Here is a 22,743-nt window from a genome sequence, read left to right as displayed (position 1 = left end):
CGTGACCACCGTGGGGCGTGTTTGAGCTTCTTTTAACCAAAACAAGTCAGCGTGGGCAAACATGGTGGACTCGGCTCTCCCTCCAGCTAAAAGCCAGTGGAAAAGGAAAGCTGCCGAGTGAGTGCAACTGTGAGATAGAGCGAGGTTAGATGACGTGTCATTTTTCTGGAACGATAACAAAATCATTCTAGCTAGCGCTTAGCTATCTTAGCCTTAGAGTGGATGGGCTCGACTCCACGGTAGCGAGTATGGAGTTACACACCGAATGTTTTGATCTTAAAGAGAAAGAAACGAGAACACCAAAGCAGGAACAGAGAAAAGATATAAATATTCGTCTTTTGTTTCACGGATATATTCGTGAACATCAACCACAAATTACATCCCTGCGACTCAGAACTCTCCGAGGTCGATGCAGAGTCACGATGTTTTCTGCGCGTCGCCATCTTGATGTGACACAGTTCTATAGCTGTGCTAATTAAAGTTCCTCCCTTGCGTTCAGCTGTTTCCTGTTTCTGTAGGGCCGTGCTGTTCACCTCAAGAGGGAGGAAAACGGTCCCAAAACAGAGAAAAGCGACCCTCAGCACATAAGTGATCGCATCTCGTTTGTCCGCATGATATTACTCTTGTGGGACAGAGAAAAATGCCATGCACAAAAAAAATTTTAAATTTCGGATGACTTTGCAGTCAACACCTTTCAGTTCGAGAGAGGCTGGTGAGGGAACGACTGTTTTATAGCTGTTATAATGGAAGTGAGACCGGAATGAACTGCAACAATAAATGTAACTAAAATCAACTTTAATGTGGCAAAAGTAACGTAATGATGATTTTCCTATAGCAGCATGCCCATAAATGTTTTTATCCTTTTTATTAAACTGATGTTCTTGAAATCTGTTGTGCATTATTGATCGGGGTATCCCCCAGGGTTCGGTACTCTGTCCACGTTTATTCCGTCTGGACAGTACATAATGCCATTCAGCTCTACCAAACCACATTAGAGCTGTGAAGTGACTGTTCAGCTGCGAATTGATTATTATAAACTGTTTAGTTTAGGAAAAGAGCTGAAAGAAATGAACAAAGCAACATCGAGTACTCGCTCTGTACAGTCGTAGATTTTAAAACTCTTTTTCCTAAAAGTAACAAAGACATGTTAACCTCTCTCTCTAGGTTGTAAGCATGTTAAAGGCATTCTGCTGTTTGGACCTCCTGGCTGTGGTAAGACGCTGATGGCACGTCAGATAGGAAAGATGCTGAACGCTCGAGAGCCCAAGGTGGTCAACGGCCCCGAGATCCTCAACAAATATGTGGGCGAGTCGGAGGCCAACATCAGGAAACTGTTCGCTGATGCAGAGGACGAGCAGAAGAGGGTGAGAGCACTGAAAAATAAGTGTACACTACACTCCTGTGTATCTTGTGTAATCATGGATGTTTCTGGAATAGTAACATTTCAATTCAAATGGTCCCAATTTGCATAAATTTTTCCTCATTTGTGCCAGACGTTCTCAGTTCAGCATCTTATGGCTCCGCCCCTTTAGCAATATAGACTCACACTGAAATTAAAAGTGTAATTAGATTCAAATTTACATTGTTGTTGTTATTTATACATGTTGCTATTATTAGTTATTTATACAATTCTTGCGGTTTGTTGATTGGTCAGGAGGTGTTACAAGGCAAAATAGTTTCCATAGTAACGGCTCCTTATAGCAGAAGATCTACATGAACGAATACAAAAAAGCCCGTGTGTAATTATGAACGTTTCTGTAAGGAGACTTTGTTTTGATTTGTGGAATGAGTCTCGAGTGTCGGTGCTTTGTAAAAGTCAGAGGTAAAACTGTAACTTGTAAAGTTGTGCTGTGTCTTCAAGACAGGAGAGTTTACACGAAAGACATCAAGCTGCGTTTGCTTTTTTTTTTTTAACTTTGAGAGCGGAAACAGAGAGCCTGAGCAACGTTACACAATATTAAGTGTAAATGGATAAAAAAAAAAGACATGTTCTTTCGTCATGAAAAACTTTGTTTGCTGTGGTATAAGACGCTTTGGGATGTGCTGTTAGAGGAAAATAATCAACCTCAGGGTTGTACAAGTAACTCCGCTTCATCACAATCACCCTGTTGTTGATTATTTTTCCTATAACAGGTTCATTCCTCACTCCCGGTCGGTCAGTCAGCTTCAGCGCGTCACGTTGAGCTCCTGGTCCCTTGGCAGTCAGATTATAACTCTGTAGACGTTCCCTGTGTTTTATATGCAGAGTGAGTGTGGGAGGTAAGGGCAGGGATGTCGGCGCAGACTGCCCGAGTGGGCGTGGCATGACGGACTCACTCTGCACCTCCTAATGAAAGCGCTGTCCTGTGTGAGGTCATGGCGAGCCCCTGACCTCCACGCACTCGCCACAAGGCCGCGTCTGTGTGAAACGTTAAACGCTCGGCACCGCCAGGTGAATCGTAGGCCCGTGTTTCTGTGCTCGCTCACACGCGTATACACGCTCACACGCAGGGTTAGTGGAGTTTCCTGTTGCACAGTTAGCAGTTTATCAGCTGCACCTGACTCATGGATGATGTGTGTATACTCTAGGTGTGTGTGTTGATTGTCTTTAACCTTCATCACGGTCAAATACGTTTGCTGACTGTGAAAAAACTTGCTTTATAAAGTTTATACATTAACTGTTGTTCCGTGTGACGCATTATTCAACTCCTCAGCCATCTTTTTAAATCTGACAGTGTATTTGTGTTCTTTTATTGAACCCTTAATTGTTACTAATGGACTATTAATAAGAAGAATTATTATTGGTGCTGTTAAAAGAAAACGCCATCCTAAAAACAAAAGAGCAAGAGCTTTGAAGGTGCCGAGGGCGTTGGAGCAAATGATGGACTCAATGCCCCAGAATGCATTGCAGCTCTACGATGCCGAGTTTTTTATGTCAGAAACACGACTCGGCTACATTACGTTTCATTCCAGGCATTTAGCAGACGCTGTTATCCAGAGCAATGTACAGCACACCCAGAGCAGCTGGGGGTTCGGTGCTCTGCTCAAGGGCTCGTCGGCCATTCCTGCTATGTGTGACCGGCCTCTCTCGCACCATTCAGTGCCACATTTTTTAATCAAATATGATGGAACCAGCTTTATCCTGAGAGAGGCCTTGGATTGTAGAGCTGCAATATGTGTCCAGGGAATCAAACCGGCAACCTTTTGGTCCCAAAGCTGCTTCTCTAACCATTAGGCCATGGCTTTTCCCCGTGGCTAGTTAGCAATCTGGGAGCTGGTGGTATTGTCAAGTCAACTTTATTGTCAAATATGCTCCACATGCTCGACATACAGCACAGATGAAATGTCAGTCCTCTCTGAGCCACGGTGCAAACTGGCAATGCAATAAATAAAAATAGAATAATTGAAAAAACAAACAAACAATATAAACAGTATAAACACTCTAGATAGGCACTAGACATAGACTAAACACTCATATACACACACACACACAAATTGGTTCAAATAAACAGTCAAGGGCACTTGCGGTATAGCAGGTAAACATGAAATAAGCAGAAAAAACAAACTAGCAGCTGTTAAGGTGAGGTGAAAGTCGAAGGTGAAAGTCGAAGCTTTGGAAGCTGATCTGTTTGAGCAGAGTGTACAGATGAGGAGGTGAGAGAGAGACCGATCAAAGGGCTAAAGCGCCGCTGCATCGTGATGTCTTTACATTGAGGTGAGGCAAAGGTGAGGTAGAAAGAGACTTTGTTTCTCTGCCAAGCAGGTTGTGTTTTCAGTGCAGTTTGTTCTGAATGAAAGCTATACTGCACAAAACCTACTGAACCAATTTCCATGAAGCTTGGTGGACAGGTGTAGCATGAGCCAAGGAAGAAATGTGTACAATTTTTGGACTGGATCAGAGTTTCGCTAATATTTTGAGATACGCCATTTGGCCTTGGCGGATGTCTGTGCTCTCAGAGTTCCCTTCTAGTTCTTTGTTATGCATCTACTTTAATATATTTTTTTAAAGCTGGGAGCGAATAGTGGACTTCACATCCTCATTTTCGATGAGATCGATGCCATTTGCAAGCAGCGAGGCAGCATGGCGGGCAGCACCGGCGTCCATGACACTGTCGTCAACCAGCTGCTGTCCAAAATCGACGGCGTGGAGCAGCTCAACAACATCCTGGTCATAGGTGAACACTTCCTGTCTGATTCTGCAAGATCAGATCTTGGGTTTTGATGACTTTTGTTTACTTTCTGAAATGTGTTTGTGTCTGTTTCAGGCATGACTAATCGGCCGGACCTGATCGATGAAGCTCTGCTGAGGCCCGGGAGACTGGAGGTCAAGATGGAGATTGGTACGATCCGAGGCATCTCTCAGGATGGGGCTGGTTCCATCATATTTGATTAAAGAAATGTGGTACTGAATGGTGTAAGAGAAGCCGGTCACACAAAGGCGTTTCCGGATCCGGTTAATGTCAGTCGGCGACATTTTTGTGCTCATTCAAAATTATTAGCACCTTCTTAAGGCTTCATTAAATTAAGGTCAAAGATGCTTGTTGAGGCTCTTCGACACACCTTCATGCAGAATTATTTTAAGGATCTGTCTGGTTTTAACCTTGTTTACGTGTCCAGACTTGTATCTGATCAAAGATGGCTGGATACTGAGAGTCATCGAGGGGTGCCAGTAATTTTATCATGTTTTGGAAAGAAAATGTTATTGATAGAGGAAATTTAATTATCTACACTAGAGTACAATATTTCGTAAAAATCATTGTTTATTTTATGCAGATATTTTTACCCCATCCCCTGATGGGTGCCAATAGTTTCAGAGTTGGCTGTGTACATAAAGAAATGCTAAAAGCTGTATTGCTATAGCGATGACGTAATGAAGGATATGACGGATCAGTAAGTTCTTTGTTATATGCGGCAATTTAGAAAAAAATAGCTGAAAAATAAATGTAAATGTTCAAGGTCACATCCAGATGTTTTCCTCCGTGTCTTGTTCAGGTCTGCCGGACGAGTCGGGACGTGTCCAGATCCTGAACATCCACACAGCCAAAATGAAGCAGTCGAAAATGCTGGCGCACGACGTGGACATCAAGGAGCTGGCCGTCGAGACCAAGAACTACAGCGGGGCGGAGTTAGAGGGACTCGTACGAGCGGCGCAGTCCACTGCCATGAACCGTCACATCAAGGTGTGAACCTCTTCGTCATCCCACTGAGCTTGACAGGAAGAGCTGTGGGACAGGGGTCATTTCCTCTTCCTGTCTTGGTTTAGATTGAGCCTTCTGGATTCTGATTGGTCAGGAGGTGTTGATGAATTTCCTAGAACGTCAGCTCTGATAGTGCAGCTGCAAATCACAGTTACAGTGACGCGCTTGTTATGATCTGGTGTCATTTCTCTAGTAACAGATTCCACGTTGTTGATACGGTGACCTTTTCTTAAAGGAGACATTTTATGTAATGTTTAGGGAAGGAGTCTCCAGTGTCAGAGGTAAAGCTGTAACTTTTCTGAAATCCTCAGGACTGAGGGGTTTAACGCTGGTTTGTGGTTTCTGGCTGATATGATGAGCTGCGATTGTTTGTTAGCTGATACGGCCACAGGCCAGTGAGCTGTTGCCGTCATGCGGCGTCCGTCCACAATTCACAAAAATCACTGCTGCTCCCGGAGTTTTCAGTGGGTTTTGATTCTGATTGTTGGAAGTTCAGTTTGTTCTCATGAAGAGCAACTTGTTAATTATAAACGCGTCTGGTTCCTCATGGCACGGCCGTGTGAGCTGCTGCATCACTGACACTCCGGTTTTGCTTATTTTTGGTTTTATTAATTTCAAGAGAGAAACGAGACGATAAGAATAACCTTAATTTAAATGGATAAAAAGTACGACATTCATTCGTCAATGAAAATTCTGATCTTATCTGGTAAATTGCTGTGGTCCTGTGTAAGAGGAGTAAAACACTACAAAATCTGCCATTATGGGAAAACAATCCCCTTCATTTTAATTCCACTTCATTACACCATCCTATCGTTGATTATTTTCCTGTGAAGGCACATCCTGAAGATTTTTATTCCTTACATAGAATAGAAAATGGAAATCTGAGCAACTTCCACGTCTCAGTTTGAAAATGTAACGTTACTCATTTTATCTTTAATTGTTTCTGTTTAAAAGCTGTTTACTGGGTAAAACGTCGTGGGCTTTACAGGGCACATGTTCCAGAGAAGTAGGGCAGATTTTCAGGCCAGTTGGAGTGAATCGGTTTTATTTTCCCAGATTATCCTGTGGGGTGTGTGTGTGTGTGTGTGTGTGTGTGTGTGTGAGCCATGTTATCCAGGTGTGTCCTCTGTGAAGTAAAATCCTAAGTGTTAACTCGACATTATTTATGACTCGGCGTCCTGTGGTGTCTCATACTTGCCAACTTTTCAAAATTCTCCTGGGGGAGAAAAGTGCGTGAACGACATTTTCAGCTGGCCGAGGGTCTGATGCCCGGTTGAAACAGTAAAAACGGTGGATCCCGATTAATTGCAAACCATTTGAATCTTATACAATTAAAGAGTTTTTGAATTGTTGATATTGTTCTCTCAGTTCCTGTAGGTGATGGGATTCCTGTATCAGGCCTGAGAGAGCTCGGAGTGAACAATCTGAAGTAATACTCTGGTCTTGAATTGTAATATAATAACAGTGAAAGGGAAGTCTGAAATCAGATTTTGAGCTGAAAAATCTCCTGCCTGAATATTGTATCCATACAGAGACCCACAGAAAATAACACAAGCGATGCTGTAGAAGAACGTTTATCATTTCTTAAAATAGTCACAGTGAATGAAAGGATTATTGGGTCGCATCAAATGTGTTTTCCTTCTGTAAGCTCATGTAAAAATACACAGAACTATAATATCATATATAAATTACATTTTAATAAGATTTAACCAAAATGGTAACAACTCAAATACTGCACTGTCTTAGTACGACTAAAATGCATCTCTCTCACTAAACCCTTTCCAGCAGAATGTTTAAAAAGCGCTAGAAATCCCATCAAAATCCGATCGGAATGCAGCAGAGGAATTCTCATTTGCAAACTCTGACTGAAAGTTTTCAAACAAAATGTAAAAATGTCTCTATAAATCCTACCGTACTATCACAATATACTCCACAAAGAAATTCACTCGAACGCAACGTTTCAGTCCGACCAAAACACACTCGCTAGTAATCTTTCACTGAAAACCTCAAAACTCCATCAAACTCCATCACTTTCCAGATAATTCACTCATAAACTTTCACTTAAAACTTTCAAACATAAATTCAAAATAGCACTAAGACACAACCGCACTGTTCAAATACACTCACCAAACACATTCTCCGTCCTGCAAAATGTCACTCAACGCTGTAGAAGTTGTACAGTTTGTTTCTGAAACGGTACAGAAGACGAGTTTAACTTCACACTCAAATGTCTCCATGGCCGCAGCCAGCTCTGAGGCCCCCGCGGTCCGGACTGCGGTCATTTTTAAGAGCTGAAAATACATTGGTATGCTAAATATTCAACTGGATAAAAAAATAAGGAATAACATTAAAACGTCTCTGTAAAAAGTGCATTGTTAATGACGTTAAACGTTGATTCTGTCTTGTGTGTGTGTTTGGTGCGCGCGGCTCTGAGACCAAGAACACAAAAGCGAATGAGCACGCGACTCGGCAGAGGAACGCAGTGCAGGAGACACGGGGTTTCCATGGTAACCATCAGCGCGCTTTCATCAAGCTGTTAAATTTACATTTTCAAAGCGGCGCAGTTTTGTCCTCATTGCTTGGGCCAGATCAAACCATTAAACAAGCTTAAATTATTCTTACTCTTGCCACATACATGATTTTTTGTTTTCAAAACTGACGATATTCAGTTCAAACACCATTAAAAGTAATTTCAGGAATAGATCTCTTGTGTGGCGTGTAATTCACCCCGCTCATTTACATATGGCGAACATTTTTCAGCGCGCGCTTTGCGCATCACGGACCTCGGTGATTTTAAAATGCTGCCTGCGGCCCTGCATGTCCATTATATTCTGATTTAAGGTATCTTTATCTTAAAATGTGTAACTCGCTGGTCGAACATTTGCTTATCCACGGAAATTCATTCTCCCAGGCAACCTGGGATTTGCATTCATGTTTTTGCCGTGTGGTATTGGGTTTAGTGGCCATGATGAATGGCTGCTTGTAAAAAATGTCGGGCAGCCTGGGTGAATCCTACATTATGGTAGTGACTGTTGTTCTGTTTGTTGATTGGTTAAAAATCAGTTGACGTCAGCAGTGTTTCTCATACGATTCTGATTGGACATAATCGGGAGTATTTTTAACTTGGCAGTAGGGATTTCCCAAAACCGGGAGATTATCCAGTTTTTAACAAATACGATCAGGAGATGGGAGACGGAGGCTAAAATCGGGAGCCTCCCGCCGAAATCGGGAGGGTTGGCAAGTATGGTGTGTTGGGGTGAGACTCTTAAACCCCTTAAAGCAGATACGCAGAGCCTTTATTTTAAAATAAATTTCTGAGTGGATAGTATCTCCATCCTTGACTCTTGTATGCTGCATAAACAGGAATAAAAAATATAGCAGCTAGAGATAATGAGATATTTGAGAGTTAAAATTGACCACAATGTTGTGATTGGTGCCGCCCCGCTGAGCCAGCCAGCCCTGAGCGCGTGACGTCACAGCGGGAACCGGTTTTAAGGCCGAGGCCTTTTACAGCTATAGACCAAAGTCATATCAATAATAACTTATGGTGAAAGTAAGAAATCCCGTTACCGACTCGCTCAACTAAGACTGATTTGACGTCACTGATTGTGGGTTGACTCTCATTAAAACAGGATGGGTGCTATAACTTATGCAACATACATGTACATGCATGCATTTTCACTGATAAAACGTAAAAGGCTCATTAAATAATCAGATGAACTGAAACAATCACATTCTGAAGCAAATTAAATAATCTTATACCGCTAACTTAAACACACAATACAAGTTACATGGATTAATCTAAATGCAGGGAAACAGTGTGGTGTTTTTTGTTTTTTTTTTAATCCAAATGAGAGTCGGAGCTTACCCGTCTGTGTTCTCGCTTCTTGAAGGCCGATCTTGTGGCCGATTTGTTTTGAAACAATCTGACTTTCAGTTGTTCGTTCAGTTCTCCGTTCATTCACTTCTTCCATGTAAAGGCGAGATATTGCTGCTGAGGCGAGCAAATCCAGCGGAGAAATCAGACGGCTGCTCCACTCATTCACTTTTCTCCATACTGACTACTCCGCCATTACTGCTCGGCTCAGGCAATTACTAAAACCCGGGACGCCACCGGTTTTAGCAACAACCGCGGGGAGGTCACTGCCCGAGCGATATGTCCCGTCCCGTTCCGTCCCGGGTTTTACCAACAACCCTCGGCTCACTCTGGGAGAACTGATGCAACTGAACTTACTTTCCTTTTCTTGTAGTTTTATTTTTCTTTAATTGTTGGTACTGCACCCTCTTTCAATCCGGGCTTATAGCCAACACTCCTCAACAGATCAGAGGTCTCGTACAAGCCTTCAGTAAAATGTGCAGAGCAGAGGAGAGACCGCTTCATAGGCGCCCAATGTGCCGTGAACTTCTCACAAAACGCGTCCAAATCTTTGCAGGTTGAACATTCTTGGGCCGTGAATGCAACGTAAATCCACCTTCTGTCGTGTTGCTGCACCGCCAGCAACACATCTACGTGGCATGGCGATAAATTAGCTCAAAATGGAGGATCGGAGTTGCAGTCAGCTCTGTGTTTTAGTATCGCGGAAATGGCGATGAGGCCGATAGACTTCCTGCTGTGACGTCACAGATGTCAAGGTCATTCACTCAGACCGCTACCTATATAAATCACTTTAATTGTAAAAATTACTATATTAGATTTATTGTTAAGGCTTAAAACTATTCCTGTGCCGTTCTTGAGGTCTCAAGGCGTTTATAAACGAAAGTGAGGCCATGGCTCTGCGGATCTGCTTTAATACTGACGGATAATATCCAGATAAGTCATGTTCAAGTGTTCACCTGGTCATATTTGTAGCTGTGTACTGTGTACAGATTTAATTTTAAAAGAAAAACAATGTCCCTGAATGCCAACATCTCACTCTCTCCCAGGTTCAAGTATCGCGCTCAGAGTACAAATCGTGGCGTCACCGACTTCAAACATGACTCACCGAGGCTGAGATCTCATGGATACATCGCTTCTAAATTGTTGTAAATGACCCTGAAGATGCAGAGTGTCAAGCGTTTGGGTGTAAAATTAGCCGATCGTTTTTATTCACTGAGAAAAGCAATCTTTTTGGACGGCAAGAATTGTGTTGCTATGGCAACGTGATTATTCACGTATTTGTGTCAGTACTGTGTATGCGTTATCTTGCTGAGTGAGATTTAAACTTCATAAAAGTGAAGTCTGTTGATTCACGGATTTTGTTCCCAATAAAAATCACATTACAGAAAATTTCTAATTAGATTTTTTTGAATTGGAAGCTTTTGTCACATTTACATTGCAGTGCAGTGAAATCCTTTCTCTGCATGCGCGTGCGCACACACACACACACACACACACACACACACAGAGAGCGCATAGTGGTGCCCGGCAATTTGATTTTTGTTCAGAATTAGAAGTCTTTATTTGATGGCTTTGTGTAATGAAGGTAAACAGGGTACGAGTGTGCCGTTAAGGTCACGGCCGGGTATCTGGTTTCGGCGTGAAGGGTTGCACCCAGGTAAGCCTGCTTCTCGCAGTATCATAACTCCTAAAATGGATAAATTGTTAAAGTTTTATTTTTAATTTACACATGCAGTGGGCACATCAGGGCACTTGCTGTGATCATCAGACTTTTTTTGTTGTTGTTGTTGTTTTTTTTTTTTTGGGGGGGGGGTTGACTTGAATGTTGTGTACAAAAGGACTGATTTTGTACCTGAGCTGAACCTTCGTGCTTCATGTTAGTCGCGTTTGTTCCTGAGGAATTCTACCAGGTCCCAGGGGTTATTGATTTCTGAGTGCAATATAAACGCGTGGTGTTTTATTCTGGATAAAGGATTCTGGGGGGAAAAAGCTGTAAAATCTCATAATAATGTATATTAGAAGCCATTATTTGTCTCTCACACACAACAGCACAGTGAAATTTTTATTATAATTATTATATATAATGGCATATTTTGTAGTGTTTTTCTTTTTTAGAGTCCCATCGTTTGAGTAAGATTTTATAAACTGTGTAATGTGGCTCAGACACGAGTTTTGAAAAATCTAAAATGGCCGCAGTGTGTTGCGTTTCCTTTCCAGGCTGGTTCTGTGTAGAGTCTGCACTGTCGGTCTGCTGTACTCCGACACGCAGCTCGTCACGCTGATGTGGACCGTACCGACTGTGATTGGTCTACTTCGTGACGTCGTATTTCCTCCTACACGTTCCCGACTGCTCCTTCTCTGTTATTTTTGAATTGAGTTGAAGAGACATGGACCAGATGGAGGAGAGGTGAACTGAGGAACTCCTCCACACCAGCCCCTCTTTTCTGCCCTGCAGTAATTTTAGCAGAAATGGTTCTTGTTGAGCGTTTGAGCGTTAATCTGTACTGTTGAAGTCCGTGACCAAACAGTGCAGGCTCTGCGTTCAACTCTAAATCAGCCTGAAGGTGTTTGTGCTTTCCCCAGAGCGCTCGTTATGTATTTATAGGACGCATTGCAGCCTCCGTGCTTGTTATGATGCGTAACCCGTTATTAATGACATGATTATTCAAATCTACACATTCAGACACCACTAATGAAGACCTTGTGAAGATGCTGAGGCTGATCTTACAGTTTCATGTATTCAGGTGTGGGGACTGTCTCTGGCACAAGTTCTACACACACATCATAGCAGAGAGAGTGAGACACACACACACACACACACACATCATAGGAGAGAGAGAGACACACATCATAGGAGAGAGAGAGAGACACGCACATCATAGGAGAGAGAGAGAGACACGCACATCATAGGAGAGAGAGAGAGACACGCACATCATAGGGGAGAGAGAGAGACACACACACACACATCATAGGAGAGAGAGAGACACACACATCATAGGAGAGAGAGAGAGACACGCACACACACACATCATAGGAGAGAGAGAGACACGCACATCATAGGAGAGAGAGAGAGACACGCACATCATAGGAGAGAGAGAGAGACACACACACACACATCATAGGAGAGAGAGAGACACACACATCATAGGAGAGAGAGAGAGACACGCACACACACACATCATAGGAGAGAGAGAGACACACATCATAGGAGAGAGAGACACGCACATCATAGGAGAGAGAGAGAGACACACACACACACATCATAGGAGAGAGAGAGACACACACATCATAGGAGAGAGAGAGACACGCACACACACACATCATAGGAGAGAGAGAGACACACACATCATAGGAGAGAGAGAGAGACACGCACATCATAGGAGAGAGAGAGAGACACACACACACACACATCATAGGAGAGAGAGAGACACACACATCATAGGAGAGAGAGAGAGACACACACACACACATCATAGGAGAGAGAGAGACACGCACATCATAGGAGAGAGAGAGAGACACACACACACACATCATAGGAGAGAGAGAGACACACATCATAGGAGAGAGAGAGACACACATCATAGGAGAGAGAGAGACACACATCATAGGAGAGAGAGAGACACACATCATAGGAGAGAGAGAGAGACACACATCATAGGAGAGAGAGAGACACACATCATAGGAGAGAGAGAGACACACATCATAGGAGAGAGAGAGAGACACACATCATAGGAGAGAGAGAGAGAGACACACACATCATAGGAGAGAGAGAGAGACACACACATCATAGGAGAGAGAGAGAGACACACACATCATAGGGGAGAGAGAGAGAGACACGCACATCATAGGGGAGAGAGAGAGAGACACGCACATCATAGGGGAGAGAGAGAGAGACACGCACATCATAGGAGAGAGAGAGAGACACACACATCATAAGAGAGAGAGAGACACACGCACACACACGAGCGACTTGGCCCATACACTCTTGCTTGATATTTGATGGTGTTGAAACATATTGACAGGAGCTTTTACAGGTGGGACAGCATGAACTCTCCCACACTGCCCTTTCTTTATCATTCCAGGGATGAGTAGTGTGTGTGTGTGTGTGTGTGTGTGTGTGTGCAGGCTAGTAATCGGGTGGAGGTGGACACTGAAAAGGCCCAGTCTCTGCAGGTCAACCGGCGTGACTTCTGGGCGTCGCTGAATAATGACATCAAACCCGTGAGTTGACTCTCGACTGCAGCGTTCAGTCACATCACAAAACCTTTCCCACGCGAGTGCTTTATCACAGATGGGTTTGAATAAATAGACTTCTATTTGTGCAGCTATATTCTGGAGTATGCTTCATTATACTTGATCATTTTAATATTCATTTACTAAAAAATGAAAAAGTTATCAATTAAATAAGAGGTCTGAAGGAGATCTGCTAAATTAATTAGAGCTAGTATTTAAAAAAAAATCCATTAAAAGAATAGGAATCTGTTCCTAATGCCTTGTGTGTGTTGATATATAAAGGTCTATTATTAATGATGTTATTAATCATTATTACATGGTATTAATGATTATTGTATCATCACTGAATCATATTCATTATGTTAAATAGATATATTTTGAATGACATTTAACATAATTTATATTGGTGCATATTATTCATCATGAGTTTTTCTATTAATCATATTAATAACATTTTAAATTAACATTTTATTAAATGGAATTTATCAATAATAATAATTGATATCGAGCTTTTCTTAAACTCCAGGTCGCTTTATGGAGTCGAGCTGCTGGCAAGTGGCAAATAAATAAATAATCAGCACATTTGTTTTTGTTTGTTAAATAATTAATGTTATGTCATTTTATAATAATCACATTATTCAACAAACAATTATTTGCCAAAGGTGAAGTGAATATCGGTGAGTAATAATGGGGATGAAGTTGAGATTTTTATTCATTGATATTCACAGAGTCTGAGGCGGATAATTGTTTTAGTATAAATACACGGGATTATTTTAAAAAATATTAATCATTTATTTCAAGCTTGAAAATCTTCATGTAAATGCAATAATGCGGCACAGACTCGCGTCGCTTCTCTACTCCGAGTCACAGAAAAGACTTTTTGTTTTGAGATTGATAAAATAAATCCCAACCCCACCTTCCCTTTGAATAGTTTTGGACCAAACTTCGGTGCATCTTTAGTGCTTTCAGGAGCAGCGTTTTCTTTCATCTGTAATTCTTCGTCACTTATGATGATGATGATGATGCGATTGGCCGCCATCTTGCCAAGTCGCTCAAGCTGATTATTGAGAAATAGTCTGAATCTCTCGACCAATCAGCACGCATGGTTTCCTATAATCACCTCCGTATTTGTACTATTAAAATATGTTTCTCTTTATTGCGATCTGCAGTTAGGATCAATTTTAATTGCTTTTGTCTGAATTTACCTTGTGATTAAATTTTACTTTTGAGTCACACGAGAAGAATCATATAAACCCTATTTCCCCCCGGTCCCCTTACACCAGCTGTTGTTAATCAGCTGTATTTGTCCAACATCAGCCTGTTTAGTTTTACACCAGAGCTCCAGGAGTAGATTTTTCTGTCTTCACGACAAACTAAAATTGAGGTTTAAATTAGAACTTTATCATCCAAATATGTTCAGTTTCTCGGTACAATTCTAGAAGCAAAACATGAGGAGCCTGATGTAGCTGCTTTTTTTTTTTTTTTTTTGTGCGCGCACGCGTGTGACTTTCTGTAGGCGTTCGGCACCAATCAGGAAGATTACTCCAGCTACATCCTGAATGGCATTGTGAAGTGGAGTAACGCCGTGTCTGAGATCTTGGGAGATGGAGAGCTGCTGGTGCAGCAGACCAAAAACAGTGAGCGCACACCATTAGTGACGGTGCTGCTAGAAGGTATGTCACGTCGTGTCACGCTAGAGACCACACGTACGTACACACGTGTTCACATGTATTGTATGCCTCATGCCTGAGTTCCGGCTCCTCCAGGTCCACCTCACAGTGGGAAGACCGCACTGGCAGCTAAAATCGCAGAGGACTCGCAGTTCCCCTTCATCAAAATCTGCTCTCCAGACAAGATGATTGGCCACTCGGAGATCGCCAAGTGCCAGGCCATCAAGAAGGTGATGATGATGAAGTGCTCACGTAATAAACACTCGGAAACATGTGATCATGAGTTCTCAGAGGCCTGCTCTTGTGTGTGTAGATATTCGATGACGCCTGTAAGTCTCAGCTGAGCTGCGTGGTGGTGGATGATATCGAGCGACTCCTGGGTGAGACCCTGCAACCAACACAGGAGCAAAATCTAAAAGAGCCTCAGGTTTCTCTGAAGGATACCGAGGTTCAAGTTAGGGTTCGATTTAGGTGTTGGACAGAATGAAGTCACTGTAATAACAATGTCAATGGAAAGTCCTCATAAATCAAGTTTGGTGTGTGTGTGTGTGTGTGTGTGTGTGTGTGTGTGTGTGTGTGTGTTTGTTCATTCTCAGACTTTGTTCCGATTGGACCTCGTTTCTCAAACTCGGTTCTGCAGGCCCTGCTGGTGCTGCTCAAGAAGTTGCCTCCTCGTGTGAGCACACACACACACACACACACACACACACACACACACACAGACCCATGCATTGCTGCTGTAGTACCAGTCCGCTGCAGACAGGGGGCAGCAGAGCTTCTCAGCATGTTTGTGTTGTTTTCCATTTGTGTTTATTGAGTCTAGTAGTTTTTGTTTGTTTGTTTTTCAACTGGAGAAATGCATGTTCAGTATATACACACTTGCATGCTAGTTTTATTAGCCAATTACTTACCAACTAACCATAAGTATTGGTCCCCTCTCTCCTGTCCGTCTGTGGAAAGAGTGCAGCACTGAGCCGATCTCATTCGTTCAGTGGTCAGCAGCTCTGAGTTCAGTGAGAAGGCGAGTCGACTCCGAATGGACTGAACTGCAGGCAGTGAACTGAACCTGCTGTGTGGTTTGGGTTGTGGCCAGCATTTATTTATTTAGAGATGTGAGCTGCTAAATCAAACGGAGCCAAAGAACAGCGCAGTAGAACTGCAGTGCTGCACGTTTTTTTAATATTCCCGTTGGATAACGGTGTGTAGTGTAACTGTTAGAAATGCCTCTTCCATTGACTTGGATTCAAATAGATGAGTGTTTGTGTGAATCCTGAGGAATGCGTGTCCCTGAGCCGTCTCTCAGCCTGTGTCGTGTGCAGAGATCTAAAACCTGTACATACAGCAAGAACTCCCTGGGGCCGACTGTGAAAAAATTCAGCAGACCTCTGACATTTCTTAGTTGTTGGAAAAAATCAAAATGAGTGTGAAAATGGCCAACTTGGCTCGTCCCACCTGCAGCCTGGGTTTGAACTAACGGTGATATTTGTCCACTGAAAGCCAGTAGACCGGATGACCCTCTGTGCACGTCATGCATAGGAGTGTGTTTTAAAATAAATACAACTACACTTGATGCAGTTTTTAATCATTTCGACTGCAGCTCAGCCAAAGTAGGTGCCCCACGAACTTGCAGTCAACTCTGTGACGGTGCTGATTTCAGCCCCAGCGTTGCCACGGTTACTCAGATACAAGGTTCACCTGCCTCATGTTATCTGGCAGGGCAACAGAACAGCGTCTCGGACACACGATCGTGTGTCCTGCTTTTGGTTTTTTTTTTTGCGTGGAGTTGAGTGTATAAAAAATGAAGCATACTTTTTTTTTATGTCAACTCTGTGACGGTGATTACATCTACGTGATCAACTGTGGTGAGTCGTCAGTACGATGAAACAAAGTGGCAGCCCACTCGCTTCACACACACGACCCTGGGTGATAATGGGTTGATTCCAATGGACATGGCAAGCCAAAAAGCCCCAAATTTGTCAACTCTGTGACGTCTAATTTAAGGTAGATTTCATGTTACCAGTGCTGCTAGATCCCGCAGTGCAGGCTACAATTCCACCAGTAATGTCCACTGATGAAACCAAATTCTCGACAACAAGCTGTTTGATTTGGACTTTAAAGTGCATATCACGGGTAAATTCAGGAGCGAGATCAGTGTAATTCTCCTATTTTATATTAAACTTTGGTCAAATATCTGTCACATTTTGCATTTTGTGCAATTTGTTTACCTTGCGCAATACCAGAAAAATCCAGTTGAAATCAAGCCATTTGAGGTGAATTGGTCCGCCTCTGAAAAAACTCAGCATTTGAATTTCCTGGCAAACATTGATTTTCGTGACGTCGCGTGCGGGACTCCTCCCTCTGAATCCTACGTCAGCGCTGGTTTGTTTATGAGAAAACGACCTGGTGGTTTTCTGCAAATTTCTTCAACGTTATCGCGTAATTATTAAAATGGTTAACAGCTGTATCATAGGAGGGTGTAGCAACACCAATCATGATGGGATTAGTACTCATCGTTTCCCAAAAGACCAGACAGTGAGAGAGAAATGGGAGCGCTTGGTCTACACAGACTGTGCACTGAAACCACGCAAAGCTCGCGCAGCCTGCTGGCGCTTCCGCAGGTAACGTCACGAATCTGGCTCCAGACTCCCTTGGGATTTTTCCAGACGCGTTTTATTTTTTTCTGCTGTAGACAGATGGCCCTGTGCAAAATTACCCTTCTGGATGAGTGTGTAAAGGGACATACTTTCATAAAAAAAACACAAAGTTGGTCCAGAATATGCACTTTTTAAAGGCAGGGGCACAAAAAGGAACAGGCTTAGCTTAGTTAGGGTTAGCTTAAATATTTTGACTACATTTAGTCCCAAATTAAGATTAAAAGTTACAAGTTCATATTTGTCATTTATACAAAGTACTTAAAGATGCAGAACCAACTTGTACGCAGAGCCATGGCCTCACTTTTGTTTATAAACGCCCTGAGACCTCAAGAATGGCACAGGAATAGTTTTAAGCGTTAACAATAAATCTAAGATCGTAATTTTTATGATTAAAGTGATTTATATAGGTAGCGGTCTGAGTGAATGACCTTGACATCTGTGACATCACAGCAGGAAGTCTATCGGCCTCATCGCCATTTCCGCTATACTAAAACACAGAGCTGACTGCAACTCCGATCCTCCATTTTGAGCTAATTTATCGCCATGCCACGTAGATGTGTTTTTGGCCGGTGCAGCAACACGACAGAAGGTGGATTTACGTTGCATTCATGGCCCAAGAATGTTCAAACTGCAAAGATTTGGACGCGTTTTGCGAGAAATTCATGGATTGGACGTCAACGAAGTGGTCTCTCCTCTGCTCTGCACATTTTACTGAAGACTCGTACGAGACCTCTGATCTGTTGAGGAGCGCTGGCTATAAGCCCGGATTGAAAGAGGGTGCAGTACCAACAATTTAAAGAAAAATTAAACAAGAAAAGGAAAGTATTTATTTTATTTTATTTTTTTAAAGTGAGTTCAGTTGCACCAGTTCTCCCAGAGTGAGCTGAGGGTTGTTGGTAAAACCCGGAACGGAACGGGACATATCGCTCGGGCAGTGACCTCCCCGCGGTTGTTGCTAAAACCGGTGACGTCCCGGGTTTTAGTAATTGCCTGAGCCGAGCAGTAATGGCGGAGTAGTCAGTATGGAGAAAAGTGAATGAGTGGAGCAGCCGTCTGATTTCTAAACTGGATATCGCTGCCATCTCGCCCTTACATGGAAGAAGTGAATGAACGGAGAACTGAACGAACAACTGAAAGTCAGATTGTTTCAAAACAAATCGGCCACAAGATCGGCCTTCAAGAAGCGAGAGCACAGACGGGTAAGCGCCGACTCTCATTTGGATAAAACAAGAAAAACAACACGTTTACCTGCGTTTAGATTAATCCATGTAACTTGTATTGTGTCAGCCCTGCGATGAGCTGGTGACTTGTCCAGGGTGTCCCCCGCCTCTCGCCCACGGTCAGCCGGGATAGGCTCCAGCTCGCCCTGCGACCCTGCATGGGATAAGCGCTTACAGATAAAACAAACAAACTTGTATTGTGTGTTTAAGTTAGCGGTATAAGATTATTTAATTTGCTTCAGAATGTGATTGTCTCAGTTCATCTGATTATTTAATGAGCCTTTTACGTTTTATCAGTGAAAATGCATGCATGTACATGTATGTTGCATAAGTTATAGCACCCATCCTGTTTTAATGAGAGTCAACCCACAATCAGTGACGTCAAATCAGTCTTAGCTGAGCGAGTCGGTAACGGGATTTCTTACTTTCACCATAAGTTTTTATTTCTATGACTTTGGTCTAGGGCGGCACGGTGGTGTAGTGGTTAGCGCTGTCGCCTCACAGCAAGAAGGTCCTGGGTTCGAGCCCCGTGGCCGGCGAGGGCCTTTCTGTGTGGAGTTTGCATGTTCTCCCCGTGTCCGCGTGGGTTTCCTCCGGGTGCTCCGGTTTCCCCCACAGTCCAAAGACATGCAGGTTAGGTTAACTGGTGACTCTAAATTGAGCGTAGGTGTGAATGTGAGTGTGAATGGTTGTCTGTGTCTATGTGTCAGCCCTGTGATGACCTGGCGACTTGTCCAGGGTGAACCCCGCCTTTCACCCGTAGTCAGCTGGGATAGGATCCAGCTCGCCCGCGACCCTGTAGAACAGGATAAAGCGGCTACAGATAATGAGATGAGACTTTGGTCTATAGCTGTAAAAGGCCTCAGCCTTAAAACCGCTTCCCGCTGTGATGTCACGCACTCAGGGCTGGCTGGCTCAGCGGCGCAGCTCCAACGCCAACTTTGCAGTCGATTTTAACTCTCAAAAATATATATTTTTATTCCCATTTATGCAGCGTACAAGAGTCAAGGGTGGAGATACTATCCACTCAGAAATTTATTTAAAAATAAAGGCTCTGCGTATCTGCTTTAAATAAATAAACCCACTTGGATCGAGAATGTATCTTTTAGTAAAAGAACCTAAAGAATTATCGGATTGTTTATGAAATGATTGGTTCATTCATGAATCCTAGACAGAGTGGTGTATGTTTCAAACAGAATCAGCGAGCGTCTTTATATTCTGTTGCTAAGAGGAAGCGCACTTATCTGGTTTAAAGCATAAAGATGTATTTCTAAACGCATCGGTGAAAGTTTGAATGTTTGTGAGCCGTTTGAAAGCCATGGTTGTTGCGTTATCCTGTTGTGGGAGCACAGTCAGTGTTGCGGGTGTGTATTGTCGGTGTTTTGTTTATGGCGTGGTGTTTTTCTGCGTTCGGGGTGAACAGCAGCAGCTCTGTTCCTCTGGGCCGGGCCTGTGTGAGCGAGCTCAGCGGGGAGTCCGTGAACGGGAGACGCAGGACTGAAAGGTCTTGTGAGAGCGTGGGGACCTGGCAGGCCTGCCGCCTGTGTGCCACCTCATCTACATGCACTGGCATGTTCAAACCCCTCGCGCCACAGGAGGGCGACCCATAATCCCCTCAGCTCGCCTGGGCCTCTCTGAATGACCTGCCTCTTCGACAATGTGCTATCCCGGTGCTTTTTCAGAACATTCTGGAAAGTTTTGGAAGGAGAGGGCCGTGACTTGGGAAGAGTTTCTTGTGGATGCGTTTGTAAAACATTGCATGGTCCATTAATTTATCTGTATGATGCTTTCATAACTCCTGTCATGCTTTTATAACTTGTAGATTGCACTGTTGTGACGTGTTACTGGTTGGCTGCCCTGCTGACTCGTTTAGGAAACTTCAGTTTGTTCAGAACACAGCAGGCTCTTACCGGGGAGAGAGCGTCCAAACACGTTACGCTGATCTTATTAAACCTATCCTGGTTTTCACACAGACTTCTTCAAAGTACTGTTCGTGACTTTCGAAGCTCTGAACTCCTGATTTCCTCAAGCACTTTACTCAGATTCAGAAAAACCAAAGAAAACACCAGTCCAATTCGGAAAATGGGGGAAGGGTCTCCTCAACCCTGAGATTTGAGGCCACGTGCAGAACAAGATGGCCGCACAGCATCAGCAACCGTCTGTAGAGTAGAATTTACATACGTTCAATCAAGATGCAGGCATATTCGCTGATCTAATCCCCTTGTTGCTAACAAAAGACGAAGGTGGCCATGATGATTTCCCTACTTTGTAGCTGATGAAGAAAAATTGAATTTTGACTTTGAGTTGCAGCTCAGCTGGTGGAAGGCATTTGTATTATTTCTCCTCTTATCTCTGTCCAGTCTTCCAGTTCGATTAGGAACGCAAGCTCAATAGCTGTCTTAAAATCCAATTTAAAACCATACATGATTAACTTTTACTCTTCTTAGTCTTTAGACTGTTAACTAATCACTTTATGGTTTGTAGTTTTTCTCATAGATTTTTTTTTTTGGTTCTACTGTAAATGCTTTGTGCTTAGAAAGGCTTTTTTCCTGACCGTCTAAAGCACTATAGAGATAAAAACTAACCTGTGAGTGTTGATGTTCTTTATCCTCACATGTTTGTAATGAAGTACAGCACAGATGTAATTGAAGGCTAATCTGCCTTTCTGTCATGTTGGGCCATATTGATGAACTGTGTGTGTGTGTGTGTGTGTGTAGGGTCGTAAGCTGCTGATCTTGGGCACCACCAGCCGTAAAGATGTGCTGCAGGAGATGGGGATGCTGGATGCCTTCAGCACAACCATCCACATCCCCAACATCTCCAGAGGAGAGCACCTGATGGAGGCCCTGGAGGTCAGACTCACTGCAGAGAGAGAGAGAGAGAGAGGGAGGGAGGGAGAGAGAAACTAACAGAAAAATGGAAAAAGTGGGAGACTGTGAGATGGAGGCATAGAATGATGAAGAGCAGGGAAGATGAAATAATGGGGAGATGGATGAATGGTTAGATGGTGGGTGGGGAATTGGATGGGTGGAGAGAAGGGAGATGGGTAGATGATGGGTGGAGAGAAGGGAGATGGGTAGATGATGGTGGAGAGAAGGGAGATGGGTAGATGATGGGTGGAGAGAAGGGAGATGGATTAATAGTGAGAGGACAAACAGAGATTGAGTAGAGAGACTGGTAAATAGAACTGTGGATAATTGATAAATGGAGAGATGGATAAATGAAATCGGCACATGGAGAGAGAGCTAAATGGAGAACTGGATAAACAGAGGTGGAAAAAATAGAGAGAGATGGGGAGGTGGATGAAGTTAGTGTGATGGCTAGATGGAAGGATAGAGTCCAACAGAGAGATGGACAGATGGATAAATAAGACAGATGAGATTGAATCTGATTCAGTGTCCAAGTTGTTCTGTTTGTCCCAGTAAAGTTCTGCTGGAGTGCTTTAATCCAGAAATATTTACTTTGGTTGAGATGAGCACATGACCACACCATGTGTATTGTTTGTGTTCAAGCTGCTGGGAGGCTTCCAGGAAGATGAACGTGCACAAATTGCTAAGGAAGTGAAAGGCAAACGAGTGTGGATCGGCATTAAGAAGCTTCAGATGCTCATTGAGATGTCCCTGCAGGTGAGGGAGTGCGCTCTCCTTCCTCAGAGTCTAGACGAGTCCCTGACTCACAGCTCTCACCATTAACCCTACAAGCACTGAATCATTGATCAGTTTTAATTACAACCCCAATTCCAAAAAAAGTTGGGATGCTGTGTAAACTGTAAATAAAAACAGAATGTGATCATTTGTAAATCATGGAAACCCTATTTTTTTTTAAATGGTACAAAGATGACATATCAAATGTTGAAACTGAGAAATTTGATTGCTTTTTGAAAAATAAATGCTCATTCTGAATTTGATGTCA

The 22,743-nt window shown here is 43.1% G+C and overlaps 1 protein-coding gene across 1 annotated transcript in view; it reads left to right on the top strand.

The window, feature by feature from the left end:
* Positions 1-22,743, top strand: part of nsfb (N-ethylmaleimide-sensitive factor b) — a 68,791-nt gene that overhangs the window by 32,303 nt on the left and 13,745 nt on the right. Inside the window, exons 9-19 of the mRNA XM_060940351.1 lie at positions 1,165-1,364; positions 3,989-4,154; positions 4,245-4,319; positions 4,972-5,159; positions 13,180-13,275; positions 14,804-14,960; positions 15,054-15,187; positions 15,271-15,337; positions 15,554-15,633; positions 21,549-21,683; positions 22,344-22,457. Coding sequence (XP_060796334.1) covers positions 1,165-1,364; positions 3,989-4,154; positions 4,245-4,319; positions 4,972-5,159; positions 13,180-13,275; positions 14,804-14,960; positions 15,054-15,187; positions 15,271-15,337; positions 15,554-15,633; positions 21,549-21,683; positions 22,344-22,457 — 1,412 coding nt within the window. The remainder of the gene's footprint in view (positions 1-1,164; positions 1,365-3,988; positions 4,155-4,244; positions 4,320-4,971; positions 5,160-13,179; positions 13,276-14,803; positions 14,961-15,053; positions 15,188-15,270; positions 15,338-15,553; positions 15,634-21,548; positions 21,684-22,343; positions 22,458-22,743) is intronic.

The sequence above is a fragment of the Neoarius graeffei genome, chromosome 14, assembly GCF_027579695.1.
Source record: "Neoarius graeffei isolate fNeoGra1 chromosome 14, fNeoGra1.pri, whole genome shotgun sequence".
Taxonomy (NCBI): Eukaryota; Metazoa; Chordata; class Actinopteri; order Siluriformes; family Ariidae; genus Neoarius; species Neoarius graeffei.
The sequence above is the reverse complement of the archived record's forward strand: the minus strand, read 5'-3'. Positions and strand labels throughout refer to the sequence as shown.